Below are 17247 nucleotides of genomic sequence, written 5' to 3' on the forward strand. Positions count from 1 at the left end.
AGGAGGAGGACAGGGAAGGAGGTGGGTTTGGGGGGCGGTCCGGGACGAGTCAAGGGGTTGGAAAAGGGGCGACTCCGGCAGTCAGCGGGTTAAAGCCGCTCCGAGCGGGCGTTCCATGTGCGTTGCCTCCGCTTCCATGAAATTCCGACGGAATGTCGTGCAAAGAATGCTGTCGACGACGCCGTTGACTCACGTGTTAATCGCCTCGGATAGTTTACGTGATTACATCTTGCTCTTCGGCGTTACAAGTGATGTTTTGCTTCGATGATCCTCGAATCGATGTATCGGCGTGTTCACTTTAAGCTGTTCTACAAACTAAAAAACGAACTAACTTTCCGACTAACGTCCTGTCTGTGACATGTGTTATTTAACGAACGTACAGTGATCGCGATGTGTGTTTCTTTGAATGGATAACGAATCCAGGCTCGATTTATTTAGAAGATCGAGAACAGTTTTCGAAACATCAAAGTATACTGCGACAGGAGAAACGTCTCGATCTTGCGATAGCGTTAATATTTTTCGCATATTTACTACGACACTTTGATTGAGTTACGTCATTTTATCGGAGATTTTTGTTCTTCTTCAATGATTTTTTCGTAGAGACAAATTGGTTTCGCTTTGAAGTTATTTGAAGTTGTCGGTGGTGTATGCACATTACGGTGAATATTGAAATATACGGGAAAACGGTTTTCATCCGTGACGAGACTTATTTCAATGGTATTGTTCGTTGAAAATAAATTCCGAATTTAACAACTTTTGGGATACTTTGATGGAGTATACTCGGAAATTGCGATGGTCCCTTTATTGACTCGATGTTTGAACTTTTCTAAACGTAGTCGGCACATGTATCGGCGTAAAAGTTCTTTGACACGACTAATGGCCTTTGCCTCCCGTAGAAAAAATTACCGGTCTATATATCATAAACAGTACGATGAATCACCGTACCATTACGTTCGATAACACGTATACTATACTCATATGCTTATCAAAATTTGCTTTCCGAGGAAATGTAAATTGTTTGCATCACTGTCTGTAAGGTTTGAGTCCGATTTATTACGAAAAGGAACAAACACATCGCATCGTCTCGGTAAAAAATAACGAGCTGAGCAATTGATGGTTTTTTTCTCGGCGTTTCGTTCCCCTGAAATCAAAATCCTCTTACTCGTATAAAAGATTAAGCTGTTAGTAAATATTTACCTTGCGTGGAGTTTTCGGTGGTGGAAATCGTATTCATAGAGATCGAACTAAATTTATGGCATAAATTTTGTACATATATCAAGAGAGATTTATGTATTGGTCGGTTGTCAGCATTCGCCTAAACAACCGAATTTTTCGAATGATTCTCCCGTCCAAGAATTCGGCGTGCTCTAAGGCAAAATAACGCGGTTTATGTAAAATTCGAAATGATGTAATCGACGGTATTATGGAATTCGGATGTCATTGTCTTGCGTGATTGACGGCACGAGTATGTAATGGTTAATTGAGGATTTGCGCATCAGGATAGCGTGCGATGCTTCATTGAATAAGTTTGTCTTAACGGAAGCTAATATTTACGAAACAGAACTTTAGAGAAATTCGATGTTCCGAAGCAGTACCGACGACGATTAAACTCGAAGGGTCGATCGAATCTGGCTTTTAAACAGTACGTAATTACGATCAGTCTTTCACGAAGCGAAAAACTTTTTTAATTTCGTCGATTGGTTTTTACGATGCGCAGAATCGAATAAAAATGACTCGCTAATTAACTCCGTTGAGAAACTTTTCGTGTCACCGTTTCGACGAAAACAAAATAAAGGAAATAAGTGAAACAAGAAAAAAGTATAATATCGCCGAAAAATTGCATTATTATGCGAGATATGTAACAAATTGAGTGAAACGTGATCGCATGACATTCACAAGCGATACTTCTTGATTAATTGCAAACTAATACGCGTTCGAGAATCGTATGCGAGAGTTTCGATATTACTTAATGGGAATGGGAATTAAATCCAGACGTCCTTGTATCGTGAAATTCCGGCTGACGCGTGTAATTTCGTCGCTGCAACGTATCGTTTCAGTGTCGCCGAATCGACCAACAATAGAAAAAGTAACAAAAAAAGAAAAAAAAGTAGGATATGGAGAAACCGAAATCGCTATAGACGGTGCAATTAACTCGTTGACAGGTGTTCATCTCGCAAATCAATCGTGTGTCTGGTTCAGATGGATCAGTCACGTGCGCGTGGTTGGCATCATAAATGCACTTGACTGCAACCATTTTCTGTGCGGTTGCATAACAAGCCTCTCGGGAAAATTGCGTTAATTGCAGCCCAAATTTTCCAGCTTCCATTTTCACGCTGATAAAGTCATTGTTCGTAGCGTCAAAGATCCTCATCGTAGCGTCCTCATCGGAGATTGTAATCTCTTAAGCCATACGAGAAGAGCGACTACAGAAACGATTAAACAACCGACTAGATGTAAATATACTTCCAGAGAATAAACCATTCGTGTTTGTTATTCATCGGGATATCTGTACATCAGGAGATTATTTATGAACTTTATCGGGTAACATCGCGGTATAACGAAACGATGTTTTATACAGGCTTACTAGATTCGGGGTAAGATAATAATTTTAACGAAATTATCGATTGGTGTTTGAAAAAGTTGGGCGAATAAGCGATCTGGCGTTATACTACCGGCGTTTGGAAAATAAACGGGGCACTGGCTGAAAAAAGTCTGTCATGATCCATGTAGGAAGATTAAACGGAAAAACCGAGGACGGTGTATTACGTATTGCCAACAGAACGTCAGTGTCGTGTTTCCATGTTAAAAACTAAGCTTAAAAACCACCGCAAACTTTGACATTGCCGTCGCGTGTAATTTTGGACTTTCGAACAAAAGAGGCGAATGAAGTTGTAATAAAGCGGATAGACCGTACCCCGTAAACACGTCATTTTTCATCCGATGTTTTTCCAGAAAACAGATTTCATTCTCACCGACGAATTTATATGAGATATCGAGTTGGTGGTGCTTTCGAAGTGAAACTGGTGCATGGTGAAACTGGAACGAACTACATCTTTACCTCTGCGATTCGTCGGTTACTCGAATAATTCACATCGATGAAACGATCGGTGTGCAGGAAGCCGGTGATTGTGAAAGTTCCGCGGCGCGTTGAGATCAAACCCTCGAATTCGCAATTAAAATTGTTCGAAATTCTACCAGTCGACAGACAGCCGGCCACGTACTTAACCGTGTTCTTCATTGATGATTAGAAGGGAAAGAATGGTAAAACTGGGCGAGGAGAGGTGAGCGAATCGAAGCTCGCGGCTCCAGATAAGAGAGAAAAAGGTGTTTTAACGAGTAGACTGAGACGGTGGTGGCTCGTGGTGATCGATCCGCGTTATTTGCGGTGTATAATAGCGACGCGAGTGGGCCCAGCGTCAATTTGTCTCGCTTCTCACTAAGAGGTAGCCGGTCGACGACGAGGATTCATCGATCGATCGATCGGCGTGCGCGGGCCACGCGTATTGCTCGTGGACACCCGCTTGCAGCGTGCTGCTGTTCCTACCGTCACCAACCATGCATCCGCGATCATCCGAATACGGTTGTTCCGGCATCGGTGAAGGATCGTCGAGTGGATCGCCGAATTGACAGAGAAGGCTTGCTCTGTTAAGCATCGGAGGCCACGGCAACACTCTCGTGTACGCGTTACCGCCGGCGGGTGTTAATTAGCAGACATGTATGCCCACGTGCACGGTGATAACGGCATGTGCTGTTATCTGCCTACCGTGCTCTACCTCGAACGATACCGTAAGTTCTTCTTTTGTACGTTGTAGCCCTTGGTAGTCAAGAATCCTCGAACTTCTTGTTCAACTTTACCTTTCTCTGTGTATTATCATTGTTGAATTTTTATACAATTTGTTCCGTTTTTAAAACGCGTGGTTAACCGCGAAGATTACAGATAGCGGGAAGGTTCCCGAAGTTATTCTGAAAATTGTGATTTCAACGTTTACGAATATATCTTGAAAAACGAAATCGGATGAATCCGATAATATTGATATATTTGATATGTATCATCGGTAAGCGTGTCCTTTGTATTTGTCCGAGAAACGATTTAAAGTTTACGACGGAAAATAAACATATTTTTGTCTTTTACTTACCGTTTCTTTGTTACGGTCGATAGACGATCAAGGAAAAGGTAACGTTGTTCCGTTGCAAGTTGGTTGCGATACTTTGTGCAAAAAGAAGGATGCAATACCATGAATCCATTTCATGTGAAATACGTTTTCGTAGTTGAACGTAAACGATCAGGGGCTCGGTAGCGAGTATCCTTAAGCGATGGAGTATATTCTTGGGCGTATTAGTTTAGAGAATGGTGAGATTAGCGTTATTTTAAGGCGGCCGGCCTGAGTGCAAAACGAGCAACGAACCGGCGGAAGAGAGCGGACGTTAACACGGGCCCAAACTTATTTAGAGAAAAGATAGCGAAAGGTTTTGCATAATGAAGCAGTTAAAGTACGGCTTTCGTTAACGCGGAGGCGTTAGCCAACGCGGCTCAGGCAAATATTATAGCATGGTAATCGAATAAACGAATGGCGAACCGAGATTGTTCACGCCTTTCGTGTAAATTTGCGGAAATTTATTTTCTCGTCACGGTTCGGTATCACTGGATCGTGTGCAAACTGTTTGATAATTTACTCGATACGCGTCGCTTATTTTTCGCATCGTTTTACGCCGGATTTCGTCTCTGAAAAAATTATAAATCAATCTTCTTGACGATCGGTGACGACAAATTTTTCAAGGGACGAGTTTCAATTGCTTTAGAATATACAAAATACGTTAATTGCGATGCTTTAATTATTTAAAGTGCGTTCGGTATTTGTTTTATTATTGCGGCATAAACAGTTACGGTGGATAAAAAATAAATAGCTTTTCAATCTTTCCAGTTTAGCGATAATCTTCTTTGTTATTCATTTCTTCACCCAACTGGCGCTTCCAACGTTTAACAAAGGAAAGAGACGAGGTGCGACGTATGTCGAGGTTTGAATTGTGAGAATCTTTTTTTCGACGCTTGATGATTTATATGGGAATAGTAATCGGTGATAAACGCTGAAATACTAATTAAACTATCGAAATTTAATTCTCGTTAGTTCGTTCAAAAACGTGGATACGTGTTGTGCCGATGAAAATTGCATGTAGTGTTAACATTCAACCATTGTTTTACTAACCGCTCCATTATTGTTTCGACGTTTATTTCGCTGTTAGAGAAGAAATATACTTTTAATTGTCAAGAACGAAGAAAATTGCGAAATGCATGGTAATTATACTTGCATTTTCCTCGGTCCGTTCAAAGTGCAACGAGAATACCTTTGGAACGAATTTAGTTTCACGTTAACCCTCCTTTTAACTTGACGAGGATTCAATGTGCGAATTATATTTCGATGGGACGAGAAAGAAATAGAGGAACGGATAATGTTCATGGAAAATATTTGAGATATTGCAGTAGGGTCAGAGTGTTTGTTTTTACGGCATTTTCAATGGTCGACAATGGAATCGGGACAAATGGACATTGAGATTATCGCGGTTTCACGCTATGGTTGCTCCAGACGACTGCTCGGTGGGCGGAGGATCGTTTTAGCTGTCACGCGCAGAATGGAGATTAAATTGGCACTGTTTGTACGATCGCCTTCGGTGCCCACTTGTGATTGTTCTTTATTATCATTCGCGTACAATAATGAATGGTCATGTGGAAGAAATAGACTTCGAAATTGTTGGAAACTGTGAATTTTTATGCCTATTCCTTCTCGGTCAAATGGAGAGGGCAACGGCTTTTTCCCCCTCGCTAAACTGTGATTTTAGGTAAGGAGCTAACGGGAAAGTTATTGGATCTGGATGAATCTCTGTTCGAGATAAAAGTGCGGGGAATATTGATAACGTATAAAATAATTAAATGGCGTAGACGTGAAAAGACCGGTTCGGATATTATTCAAATATAATCAGTCATGCTTCATTATTCATATCCTGTTCATATTCTTCGATAAAAGTTTCTACGAAATGGCGGAGATTATTGAAGCCTACTTTTTCATTGCGTTATCTATCGACTGAGGAAGAATCGATTCGGAAAACATTCTACCGGCAATCACGATCTTATAGCCTATATGTTATCCTAAGGACGTTTTCGATCTACTGATCCCTTTGATCGTTGGACTAAGATCATTCACTGGAACAGGGACATTGTGTAAAGGCTCGTGTCGACTCGATCCTAGAAAATTCCCAATAATTTCTCAACTTTCCATAAATGCTACTGGCTTCTGGCTGACTTTTCAAACCGTGAAGCGAGCCAGCTGCATTTTGATTCAATTCGATCATCCTAGGATTTCTTAAAAACGACGGAAACGTATTTCGTATTGGTCTTTCGATTAATCGTTTCGTGATAAACGGCGGCTGTTTATCATAATAAAGAATATCTGATACTCATTCCCTTCCTATGCATTCTTCGCGGGAAGCAATTTACGATTCTCGGTGGAGATACCGTGCAACATTTTTCCACTTTACTGTCACGGTGATGGCACGATCAGAAAAAATTGCATGAGTTACTGTCAAAACCGCAGCTCGTTATAAGAATCCAGATTTTGTGGCTCCCTGGGAATCTTTTCATTACGCGAAGTAGTTTAATCGCTATATTCTGCCACTGCTAGTTTTGTAATTTCAGTATCAATGTTAATTCATAGAGATGATAAAAATAATAATAAAGCTAGGGGTATAAAGTTAGGTAAATGTGTTTGATATTTCGTCCAATTTTCAGAACCTTAAATATTGACCGAGATATAAACTTAAATATTGACACGCGTTAGCATGATGGAAACTCGCGTTTAGCGAAATATATTTATTCATTCCAACGTGTATGTATAATTTATGCCTGAATGGTATGAAACTTCTGATACTAAATTACGGGTACGTCGCTCATGCAAATTGAACGCGGTCGGGGGCCCGAGGATGCAAATGTACTACCTCCCGAATGTATACCAACGTGCCGAACAAATGAGTTAGATAATAGCAAGAGAAAAGTAGGGGACTCGCATAGGGAAGAAAAGGGAAGAAAAGATCGCGAAAAGGGAGAAAGAAGGAAAGCATCAAGTGGAAAAGCCGACTGGATGTCACGGATCCGTTTTCCTTTCCTGACAGCGGTAACGTGCAGAACCTTACCAGGAGGAACATAAAATTCTTCCTCTCTATGTGGAACGTAGGTATTCCTTCTTTTTCTCTCTCCTCCCCTTTTCACCTTGCTTCGCTCCCAGAGTTTTCTTTCTTCGTGTTCTTTTCACATTGATTATTTTCTTTCACGTTAAAACTGGCATTAAATTGATTACGTTATTAAGTTTCGCTTGCCCATGTTTCATTCTAGAGCCGTGTTAATTAGAAAACTCGCGAAACCACATGAAGCTTATTACGCGGAAGGAAGATTTAAAACATATCGCAATTCTCTTTTTTTTCTGTGTAATCTACGGTGTTTTATATGTGGATGTTTTGTATTACGTTCTAATGAAAATTCTTGCGAAAGAAGAAAAATTTTCTCATACTTTTCGATACTTCGGCGCGTTGGTTTTTAAGTATTCGAAAGGTTTTGTCGTCATTCACGGAAGAGATATAGGAGGAAAAGTGGCACGGAATATTAAGGGGAACGGAATTACTTTTTTATCTCGACTTAACGTCAGCCGATCGACTCCCCAAAGGAAATTTATTACCTTTAATTTTTCTCGTTTTTTCTTCTTGAGTCACGGCTGAGAGGTTTGATATTTTCTTGCGATTTTCATCCCGGTTGCTGGCAAAGAATTACTTTCTACTCAATGAAGATGACGGCCTATCAAATGGATCTTTTCAGTAATGCATGAAGGAGAAGTCTCGAACGCTTTAATAGACGACGTAGTTTGACACATCGATAAAAATGGAAGAAAGATAAAAAGGAACAAAAGATAAGACTATTAAACCTTAATTCAAAACTGATACCTATTGTACCGATATATTCTCTGTAAAAGATTCGATTCACCGTTCAATATAAGATTCCTTTCGCTTCTCTTTGAATTTTTAAGATCTTCTAAATGGAACTTGCTTCCATTTTCATTTCTATATCGAAATTTCCTCTTCCTTTTCCTAGAAATTGTGTTCGTAATAACGTGTTGGCAGAGAAGCAAAATAAGGAAGTAATGAAATGTACCAACAATTTGCTAACCAATTAACAGAATTGTATCAGCACTAAAAAACTATTTGAGAGCATACGAGTTCGTTTATACAATTTTGTTGTCTTTTTCTACATTTTATAGATGTTAACCCATTTATTAATAGATGTTTAAAATTAAGACAATAATCTGTCTTCTTCTCCTATATCCTATTCAAGTCTTGAAGTTAATCAGGATTTTAGAGTATGGACGGTAAGCAGATAGATTTTATATAATAGCAAATTGATATACGCGTCTTATAGAATCGAAAAAAAAAATGAAAACAAATTTTTTTAAATCTCTTTGGTAAAAAGATTTTGTGTATCGATACTCGTAACTTTATTTCCTGCAAAAAGCATTTCGACTTTCTGGTAATGTATATTAAATATTTGGAAGTATCGGTATTTTCGTATACGCTGTCCCTTTTGACTAGAATGCCAAGCCAATCTTTCATCCTACAAAACCATTTCCTTTAACGCGAATTTTTATCGTGTAAAACAGTTCCTACTTCGCGGAAAAACGAATTTCTCGGATTTCGATGCATCTCCGAGTCACGTTCAGCCGCATTTGTCTCACGCTGGTGTGTTTTCGCGACATGGGAGGAGGTAGGATCCAATTATTCGAAATTTCCATAATTCTAGAACTACAGGGCCCGTATTCCTGTAGCCCGTAAATTCCGAAAATCTGTATTCCGCTGTTCCCTTGTTTATCTTACGCGCCAGACGCCAGTGTCGGTAATATGATGGCCTGGATTAAACGTCTGCGAATTCTCGCGCAACTTCCAATTGATTCGCGTCTAAACTCTCTGCTTTTCGTCCTCCATCGAACCGGAGCTGAATCTCGATCTCCGATCCTTTTCCATTGCTTCGAATCGAATCGAATCGAATCATGTTCGAAGATTATTCACAGCACATCCGAAACAATAATTTAATCTGTCACCACACCGTTAGATGCGCCGTTCTCTACGTTTGCTCGTTGGAATTTACGATGTATTTAAAGGGCGGTGTTCCTTTGGTACGTATAACGTATATCCGCGGTGGTATATCATGGATCATCGGCCAGAGGGACGTTTCATCCACTATTTTTCATAGAGTTTCGAAATGACAAGCATCGTTCCATTTACGTTTTGTACACGCTTCTATAAAGCATGATAAATGTTCCGGTTTGTGCGGTTTTGCGTGTATCCTATTTGCATAAACTTAGCCCGAAGAATGTTTCGTTTCGCGATATTACGGACGCACGTAAAGAATTCCTACGATTTTGGTTTACGACGGAGGGAGAAGCCCGCCCGTCATTCTCACGAACATGAGGTAGCAAGGGCGTGCCAGATAAATTTCACTGTTCATTACTTTAGCCACTTATTCCACATTTGTAGGTTCACTAATTGATTTTCCTTTGTGGAAGATTGGAAGAGAAGGATAAAGATGTGTGAGATTTAACTATCGTTTGATAATTAATTTTTTATATAACTGGTATTCATTGGAAATTGCGAGCTTACACGACCTTTTTTCCTACGAACAAGCTAATGATCAGTTTCAAATATACTAAAAAAACATACTAAATATACCAGCCAGTATTAGGTATTCCAATTGCGATTGAGCAATTTCAATTATATGTGTAAATTATTATCTTTATTATCTATTATAAATTATTATCATCTGTTTATGTTAAAACGAAATTATACGTGGCTGAAAACTATCCTGTCCGTTAACATGATTTTGATCGCAATTCTGTTTTGATTATGTAAAAATATAAAATATCTATTGCGTAGGAAATCAAGGTTTAATTAATTGTTGTGACTGTGCATTGCATTCTCAATAGATTAAATCATAGTTGCCATGATTTTTCTCGCGTTAAATAAAAGAAAATTTACAATGATTTAAACGCTTCATCGTCGCGATGATTGTGAGAAACGTTGTCGAGACACGAATTCCGTAATTCACTTCGATAATTAGCGTGCTTTAATTAGACGCACGTCGACGAAAAGGGGCGTCCTTTAATTATTGCGTGCGAACTGTGTCACCGGCGCACGTGTTAATGAACGACGAAAATAATAGCGTCTTCGTTCATTTGTTTCCGTTCTTATGGTCGTGTCTTTCGTTTTAATCCAGATCCTGAATTAACGTTCCAGGGAAAGCCTAAATTAGTTTCTGCGTTCCACTCTCTGGACGTTTCAAATTTCTGCTTGACGTTCTTGATGAGCGTTAAGTTATTTTAACACGATATTAAAAGAGAAGGATCATCTAATATCATTTATTAAACATACATTCGTTGTTGCGATTTTATACAAGACACAATAAGATGACAATTTAAATATGATAATTACGAAAGATACATGATACCTATTTTACGATATATAAACCAATGTATCGTATAAGCCAATCTCGAAGTTAAAAAGAGAGGAGAGACAAGCAAAAACAAATTTGCGTTTCCTCCGTTTAACATTATGCTAGAACAGTTCTCATCCTTTCTCAAAAATCGCTTTTCATTAAAAATCCGGCGGCCGGTGGCTCCTGTTTCCAGTTGTGTCGTTTACTTAATTAAGTCGTTTGAATTTATTTCGCCCCTTAAGGAAAGAGTTAAAGAGTTTTGAATTTCGCATCATAAATAGAAAGGAAACTCGTTTCTAAACTTGGTCGCGTGAAACGTTGAACACTTCGTAAATCGTGTTTACAGTCTCGTGTCAACGGTCGAGCCTGTGCTTACGACGGAGAAAAGAATTTTGTTAATTATCGAGGATCTCGTGTAAGAAACGCGTCTTTGTAACTGAAGGGGAAACAGCCACATTTGCTTGAATCATAAAGACGAAAAAAGATGGTCGTGCTTGGCACAGTTTCATTGCTGTTCGCCAAGGTAGATAACTTTACCTATTACTACCTTATTACCCCTGAGAAATTTTCTCCTTATTGCTAAACCTAATATCATGTGGAACTACGTGCAACTATACACCAAAACACAGACACACTAAAAGTAATAATTTGATGTACAGTTTACCAGAGAGTTAATTCAAAATTGATCGTTTGAATACCTTAAGCCGTTCTCTTGGTATTAATAAGTAATATATCGTATGTTTTTACGTAATTTGAGTTCTCGAGATTAAACATATCGGAGAATTCGAAACTATTACAGAATTATATTATAAGATACTCTCGTCACACTGATAACTGACGATTATATCGTATCTTCATTAAATTCGGATTTTTGCGATTTTGGAGATTGAAAAGCAAATTTTTGAAACTGGAATATAGAATGATTTATCTGAAAAGTAGATGGTGCGTACAAAGAATGAAGTTTATATACGTTTATCGTAAATTTATATACGTTTCAGTGTACGTTCAAACGGATTTATGTAAATTTTGCACGCTAACGTTATCGGCACCTAACGCGATTTAAGTTTTACGACGTATATGCCTATAACGCATCACATGTACCATGAAACGTGTATACGTTCTTGTAAAGGGTATCCATACCCGGCTGGGTTTTTTTTTTCGTTTACGCGGAAAGTGGTTTTCCCATTTTACGGTGTACCCGAGACGACGCAAAAATGGAACGCACGGAAAGGAACGCTCGTTACACGTACGTATGCCGAGCTTTTCAGAAATCAAAGTGCCACTTTGACTCTGCACCGGCACGCCGACGTTCTGTTTCGATTTCCAAATTCTCGCGCTTGTTCCGTGAACTTCTTTAATTTACGAGTTTGTTTTCTAAGTGTTTCATTTTAATCGTGAGATTTGTGATCGACAACTTTTTATTTTTGGAAATCGTATCAATACGTATTTATTTCGTTTAACCCTTACGCTGCGTTATTTATTTCTCCAATTATTTTGGAGTAGTTTCGATGTAACGTCCTATTACAGTGTCCAATGTGGCAGCTTAAAGTGTAATATAGCAAATTATTAAACTTACAGTTAACGAATTCGTGAAACAAAGAATTGGCGAAATTATGCTTTAGCTGATGCGATATTCTTAAACACGCTATTCAATGAACATGTTCAGGCCCTCTGCCTTGCAAATTTCAAGCGTTTGGAGCAAAGAAACATCTGCAAATTGGCCTCGAAAAAGCCAAAGGTTGCTTTCGGAATGGAGCATTTATCGGTAATTGGCCCCTTAGCGTTCCCGTTTAACGGAACGGTTAATGATAATTAGCTCAGCCCGTTAGAAGGATCCGCCTAGTTATCTAGAAAATGATTTTTGCGTTACAGCTTATGTCTTTCTTACTTGTTTTCAGTTGCGTGGAACAATGCCGCTATTATCTACTTTTACATTACTAAAATATTACAATATCAAGAGGCTTGGTAATTAGAAATTTACATTCAATCTGAATCCATAACCACATTGCCGAGAACATTATTAAGAAGACGTTTATTAAAATCTTCCAGTACTGACATGACTTTTGAAAGGTATTTAAACGTCCTAGCTTGCAATTTTAATTGCACGTTCTCTCTACCAACAACATAATTAACGATCATGAAACCTTTATTAACCCTGCAGATTGTGTGGCCGTCCTGTCAGATACACGTGAAATCTTTTGACAACTATTTTTGGACAGACATGTTATAAAGCTTGGCGACAAGAGTAGACATTAAACCGAGCAACATTATGCATGAGACATATTAGATTCATTCAACAGTAACGTGTCAGCGGTTTGTACTTGGTCATTGACTCGACAAGATTTATACTCGCGTAAAACGTTATTACACAATGTGTTGAATGATAATCGCATTATCCTCTAGCTTCTAGTGCAATTAATCATATTTTGCGTCTCTCGCGCTACGAGGTCACGCGACGACGATCCATTCTTCCGAGGAAAGTTCTTCGATTCAAAGTACATTTAACTCGAATTCAGACGAAAGGATATCCGTTGCTTGGCGCACAGTTTGGAAGTTGGTGAATTCATCGAAGTAGAAGGAACTCGTGAGTGGTGGGGGTCGATGTAAGGAGAACGAAACCGGCAAGAGTCGTGAAAATTCGCATTATCATCGAACGAGAAACATTTATGTCGTTATTTGCGTGGCGCAGCGCACCGTAATTTTATCTGTTAGCATATTGTGCTACGAACAAAAGAGGGTCGTGAGCTCTCTCGAAAAGGAAGTGAAAGAAGAACGTACGAACGGACAAGAGCTGATCGATCCCTTCTGTAACTTCAGGATTTGCCGAGGAAGTAGTACGAATCAACAAGTGCGCCGACCACTCATTCGCGATTGTCTAAACTATCCGGAAGGAAATCGTCGAGACGATCTGCAGATTTTCAACAATGTTTGAGTAAAACCCGCGGACCGATTATAAAAACTCCTCGTGGTGGATGAAATATTTGAACACGTGAGAAATACTAACGGATGAGCTCTTTGAGGATTATGAATTAAGAAACGACGATAGAGACAGTAATTTCTAAAAACTAATAATTCTTTAGCGTAAAAAAATTAAAATGGGATATTCTTGCGATTTTTACATACAAATTTAAACTATCTATAATCTTTTCCGTGCTTTAGAATGCTCTAGTATTTTATACTTTATACTAATATCCTACTATCTCCATTGGGAACACATTGGTTTTTCCACTATTCTTTGTGAATCAACGTTGAGTGCATATGGGAATCTAAAGTATTTCCTTCTGTTCTTATAAAGTTGCCATTGCCTCTTACCTCGGGCAATGTGAGAGGAAATGGTGACAAAATGGTGTGAAAGTGGCCTGCAGGTGTTCATTGATTTGTTCCTATGTTTTAACTATTTTTACGTGTATTTTTCTCTTTTTGTCTTTTTTTTTTAGATAAAAGACAATTTTTCCGTTTTGAAGCTACAAAGTTCGAAAATATAAAGAAAAATTCCCAGTACCCCTCCCGGTGTTATTTTTTTCTAGTAGAGAATTTCACGTGCACGACGTCCTTGTTATCATTTTGTGTTAGAAATCAGATGCACCTGTGCATCTACGTGTCTTTTATTTCTTGAAATGTTATGCATGCCCTCGTTACTTGTTTCTTTGTGCATGGAACTTTTGTCTTCTCGCGAAAACAAATGCGCGATCTACATTTTAATAGATGTCATGATATTACACAATATGTAGCAAACATTAATATTTATTTTAATTTAAGCATCACGATGATAAATTATACACCACTTAAATTTATAATTTTACGGAACATTTAACGAAATTAACGTACGCTGTGTAGAATACAAGACATTTTAAACTAACATTACTCAGTAGTTACCACGAATTTACATTAATTTCATGATTGCATAGTGTATTCCGCTGCATCGTTACAGTCGGAAGTTCCTTCGTTACGGTCTTTTCCCTTTTCCTCTATTCTTTCGCTCTCTTTGAAAGAAAAGCGATCAAAGGAATGCAATATCTCATTGAACATACAACCATGTTCTTTCAAATTCAATTTTCCGCATATATAATATATCGTTTATTCATATTTAATTCATGACGGAGAAGTTACACAGACTCTAAAGCGTAATTTTCTTTTCAGAAGCTCACAGAGCCCTAGAGCTCCTCGAAGATTATCACGCGAAGCTGACGAGGCCTCAGGACAAACAACTGCGATTGGCCATCGAGCGTGTCATACGTATTTTCAAAAGCAGACTCTTCCAGGCATTATTGGGTAAGCGTTTACAACGACGTTTAACAATTCTCATTAAAAATATTCCTCGGATATTTTTGAAATATCTTCACTGTGCGTTTCATCTGAGAAATACGTTCTCCTACATTCCCAATGTGTTTTAAAATTCGAAAAATTCCGACGATTCATGGAAGATTCAAAGGAAGCGCACGCCTCGTCCCATTCTCTATGCTTCGGCTCAATCTCATCTTATTTATCGGAACTGGCACGTTGCCTCTCGAACGTTTCTCGCGCCATTGTTATTCGGAATAAAGAGCTCTTACCGCACGATTCATTCCGTTCGCATCCTCTTTCAGACGAAAGCTCGTCCAAAATTTTGACCGAGGCTTTGTGCGATCAACGGAAAAAGAGAGAGAGCCAATATCGAGCCTAGCTTCTGCTTGAATTCAAAATTGAACATTCTCACGGATATGCGAGATCCTTCGTGGATTTCTTTGAATACATACTTTCTTAATATCAACTCAAGATCTTTTCCTCATATTTCTTTTTATATCAGCGAGAATGATAACAATCAAGTATCTTTTAACCTACTTTTGAACCTTCCGTTATAAAAGAATATTTTTATTCTAAATTGCTTGCAAAGTCGTCGATTTTTGTCATTAATTATTTTTCATTACACTTTGTTTTCATTAAATATTAATTTACCGTAATGTCTGTCGTGAACAGTAACAACTAAATGAGTTATGACCACGGTGGTATTCTTACAATTAGTCCACGTATATTTTACAACCTTCTGATTTCTTCGAATTTGCAGAATCATGCTGCGAAAGAGTTTTTCAATCATGATGACTTTCAAAATATTCTCTTTTGGTTAATGTAGAAAATTTTCGGACGTAAATCTACCATTGATTCATCACTGGGATATTTTGAAAATGGTAGAACGTTGCGTCGGTTTGTATCCGACAACCGTGGTAACCGTGTAAGTTACTTTGCGTACCAGATTGTCCTATTCCGTCCACTCGGTATAATGCTTCTGCATAGAGGAGATTAGTCTGCTGCACGTGCGACTGTGTCGGTTGCGCCGATGCCGCGCTTCGCCTGTTAGTGCTGATAAACCCGAAACAGCTTCGCCTCGAGAGTCCCATCGGTGACGTGGACAATGGCCGCAAGATTACACGTCATATCAGCTACGCTAAGTACTTAACGAGATTGGAATATTCCGTGAAACACCTGAAATTAGCGTCTTTCTATCAAAGTGATTCAAACACCACCAGCCTTAATTGCTAACAAAATGATATTCGCGTTCGACCAAATCTTGCTTTCTTAAAATCGTTTTCCCATCTTATCAGTGAAAAGTGAATGTTTGAAAAAAAAAGTTTTAGCGCGTTTCGCGATTAATCATTATCACAGTCGTTTGAATTGAATTTGCAGTTCAATTTGGAAATATACTTAGTTACGAATGATATTAATTGGACATAAAATTCAAAAGATATTGTATTTGAGTGATTGGATGAAGTATAAAGATCGATCATTTGATTAACTCTGTCCCAAGAATCGATACAGGTATTGTACCTAAGTTTCCATTTATTCTGGCAGCGTCTCTAAAGGCACAGGTAGCTAGATATTCGGAGTAGAGAACGAGGGAGAATTTTTTCAGCAATTTTCTGAATTTTCCATGCGTTCCGTACCAAGCTGCTGAATAGGCTATGTAAATGTGCGTGCGAATATTGCACACATTCTTAATTCAGCTCGCAATCTCATTGCCACTGCATACGAGAAATTTCCATTTCAAGTTGTAACTGCAACTGAAACTCTACTGCTTTGGAAATAACTAAACTAAAAAATATGTACTACAATAAAACAAGTTAAACGTCATCGTTTTAATTAGTTTTTTTCGCGTCGTCACGTTTAAACTTATTATACAATACATCGTATATGTCCTCGATTGCTCATAATTCCGCAAGAGCCCTTTATTACCGTAGCTGGTTTTGAGGCTAACATCATAATTAATGATTCGAAGAAGATTGCTGCAACGTATCGTTGTTCGCATACCACAGTTTCCTGGTCAATGCCCACAAGGTTACGCGTCACGTTGGCAACGCTAAGTACGTAACAAGGTTACAATTTAGAACTAAGCACGTAACGGTGTTATACACCGGTGAACTTAGAGACAGAAGTTTATAGGAAACTGGACGACGAAATAACGACGCCGACTGAAATTGAGATGCAGTGCTCTCGGATATTTGGCCTTCATCAGCAGCGATTGTACTCGGATACGATGTCGCGTCGCGCTGATTTTCAACTTTCCCACAGTATAAGTTTGTCGTTAGCGAACTTACGACAATCACTGAACAAGTGTCCGTGAAACGTAATTCACTGTCAATCGTAGAATGGTTTGACTCCAACTGCTGAATCAGAGTATCTCAAGTTTCAAACCGAAAGAAAAGTAAGAAAGAAGATTAATTGGAATAAAAGTAGTTGGAAAGAGAAACGGG

The 17247-nt window shown here is 38.7% G+C and overlaps 1 protein-coding gene across 6 annotated transcripts in view; it reads left to right on the forward strand.

Annotated features, from left to right (window-relative positions):
* Window positions 1–17247, forward strand: part of LOC117208256 (disks large 1 tumor suppressor protein) — a 526768-nt gene that overhangs the window by 55511 nt on the left and 454010 nt on the right. For 5 of the 6 annotated variants that reach the window (XM_033449267.1, XM_033449269.1, XM_033449273.1 and 2 more), the window contains one exon: window positions 14663–14794. In XM_033449267.1, coding sequence (XP_033305158.1) covers window positions 14663–14794 — 132 coding nt within the window. Of the gene's footprint in view, window positions 1–2426; window positions 3787–14662; window positions 14795–17247 lie in introns of those variants that run through there. The other variant, XM_033449271.1, reaches the window with a different exon arrangement.

Source organism: Bombus bifarius, unplaced genomic scaffold, assembly GCF_011952205.1.
Source record: "Bombus bifarius isolate JDL3187 unplaced genomic scaffold, Bbif_JDL3187 scf7180000008058, whole genome shotgun sequence".
NCBI classification, from domain to species: domain Eukaryota; kingdom Metazoa; phylum Arthropoda; class Insecta; order Hymenoptera; family Apidae; genus Bombus; species Bombus bifarius.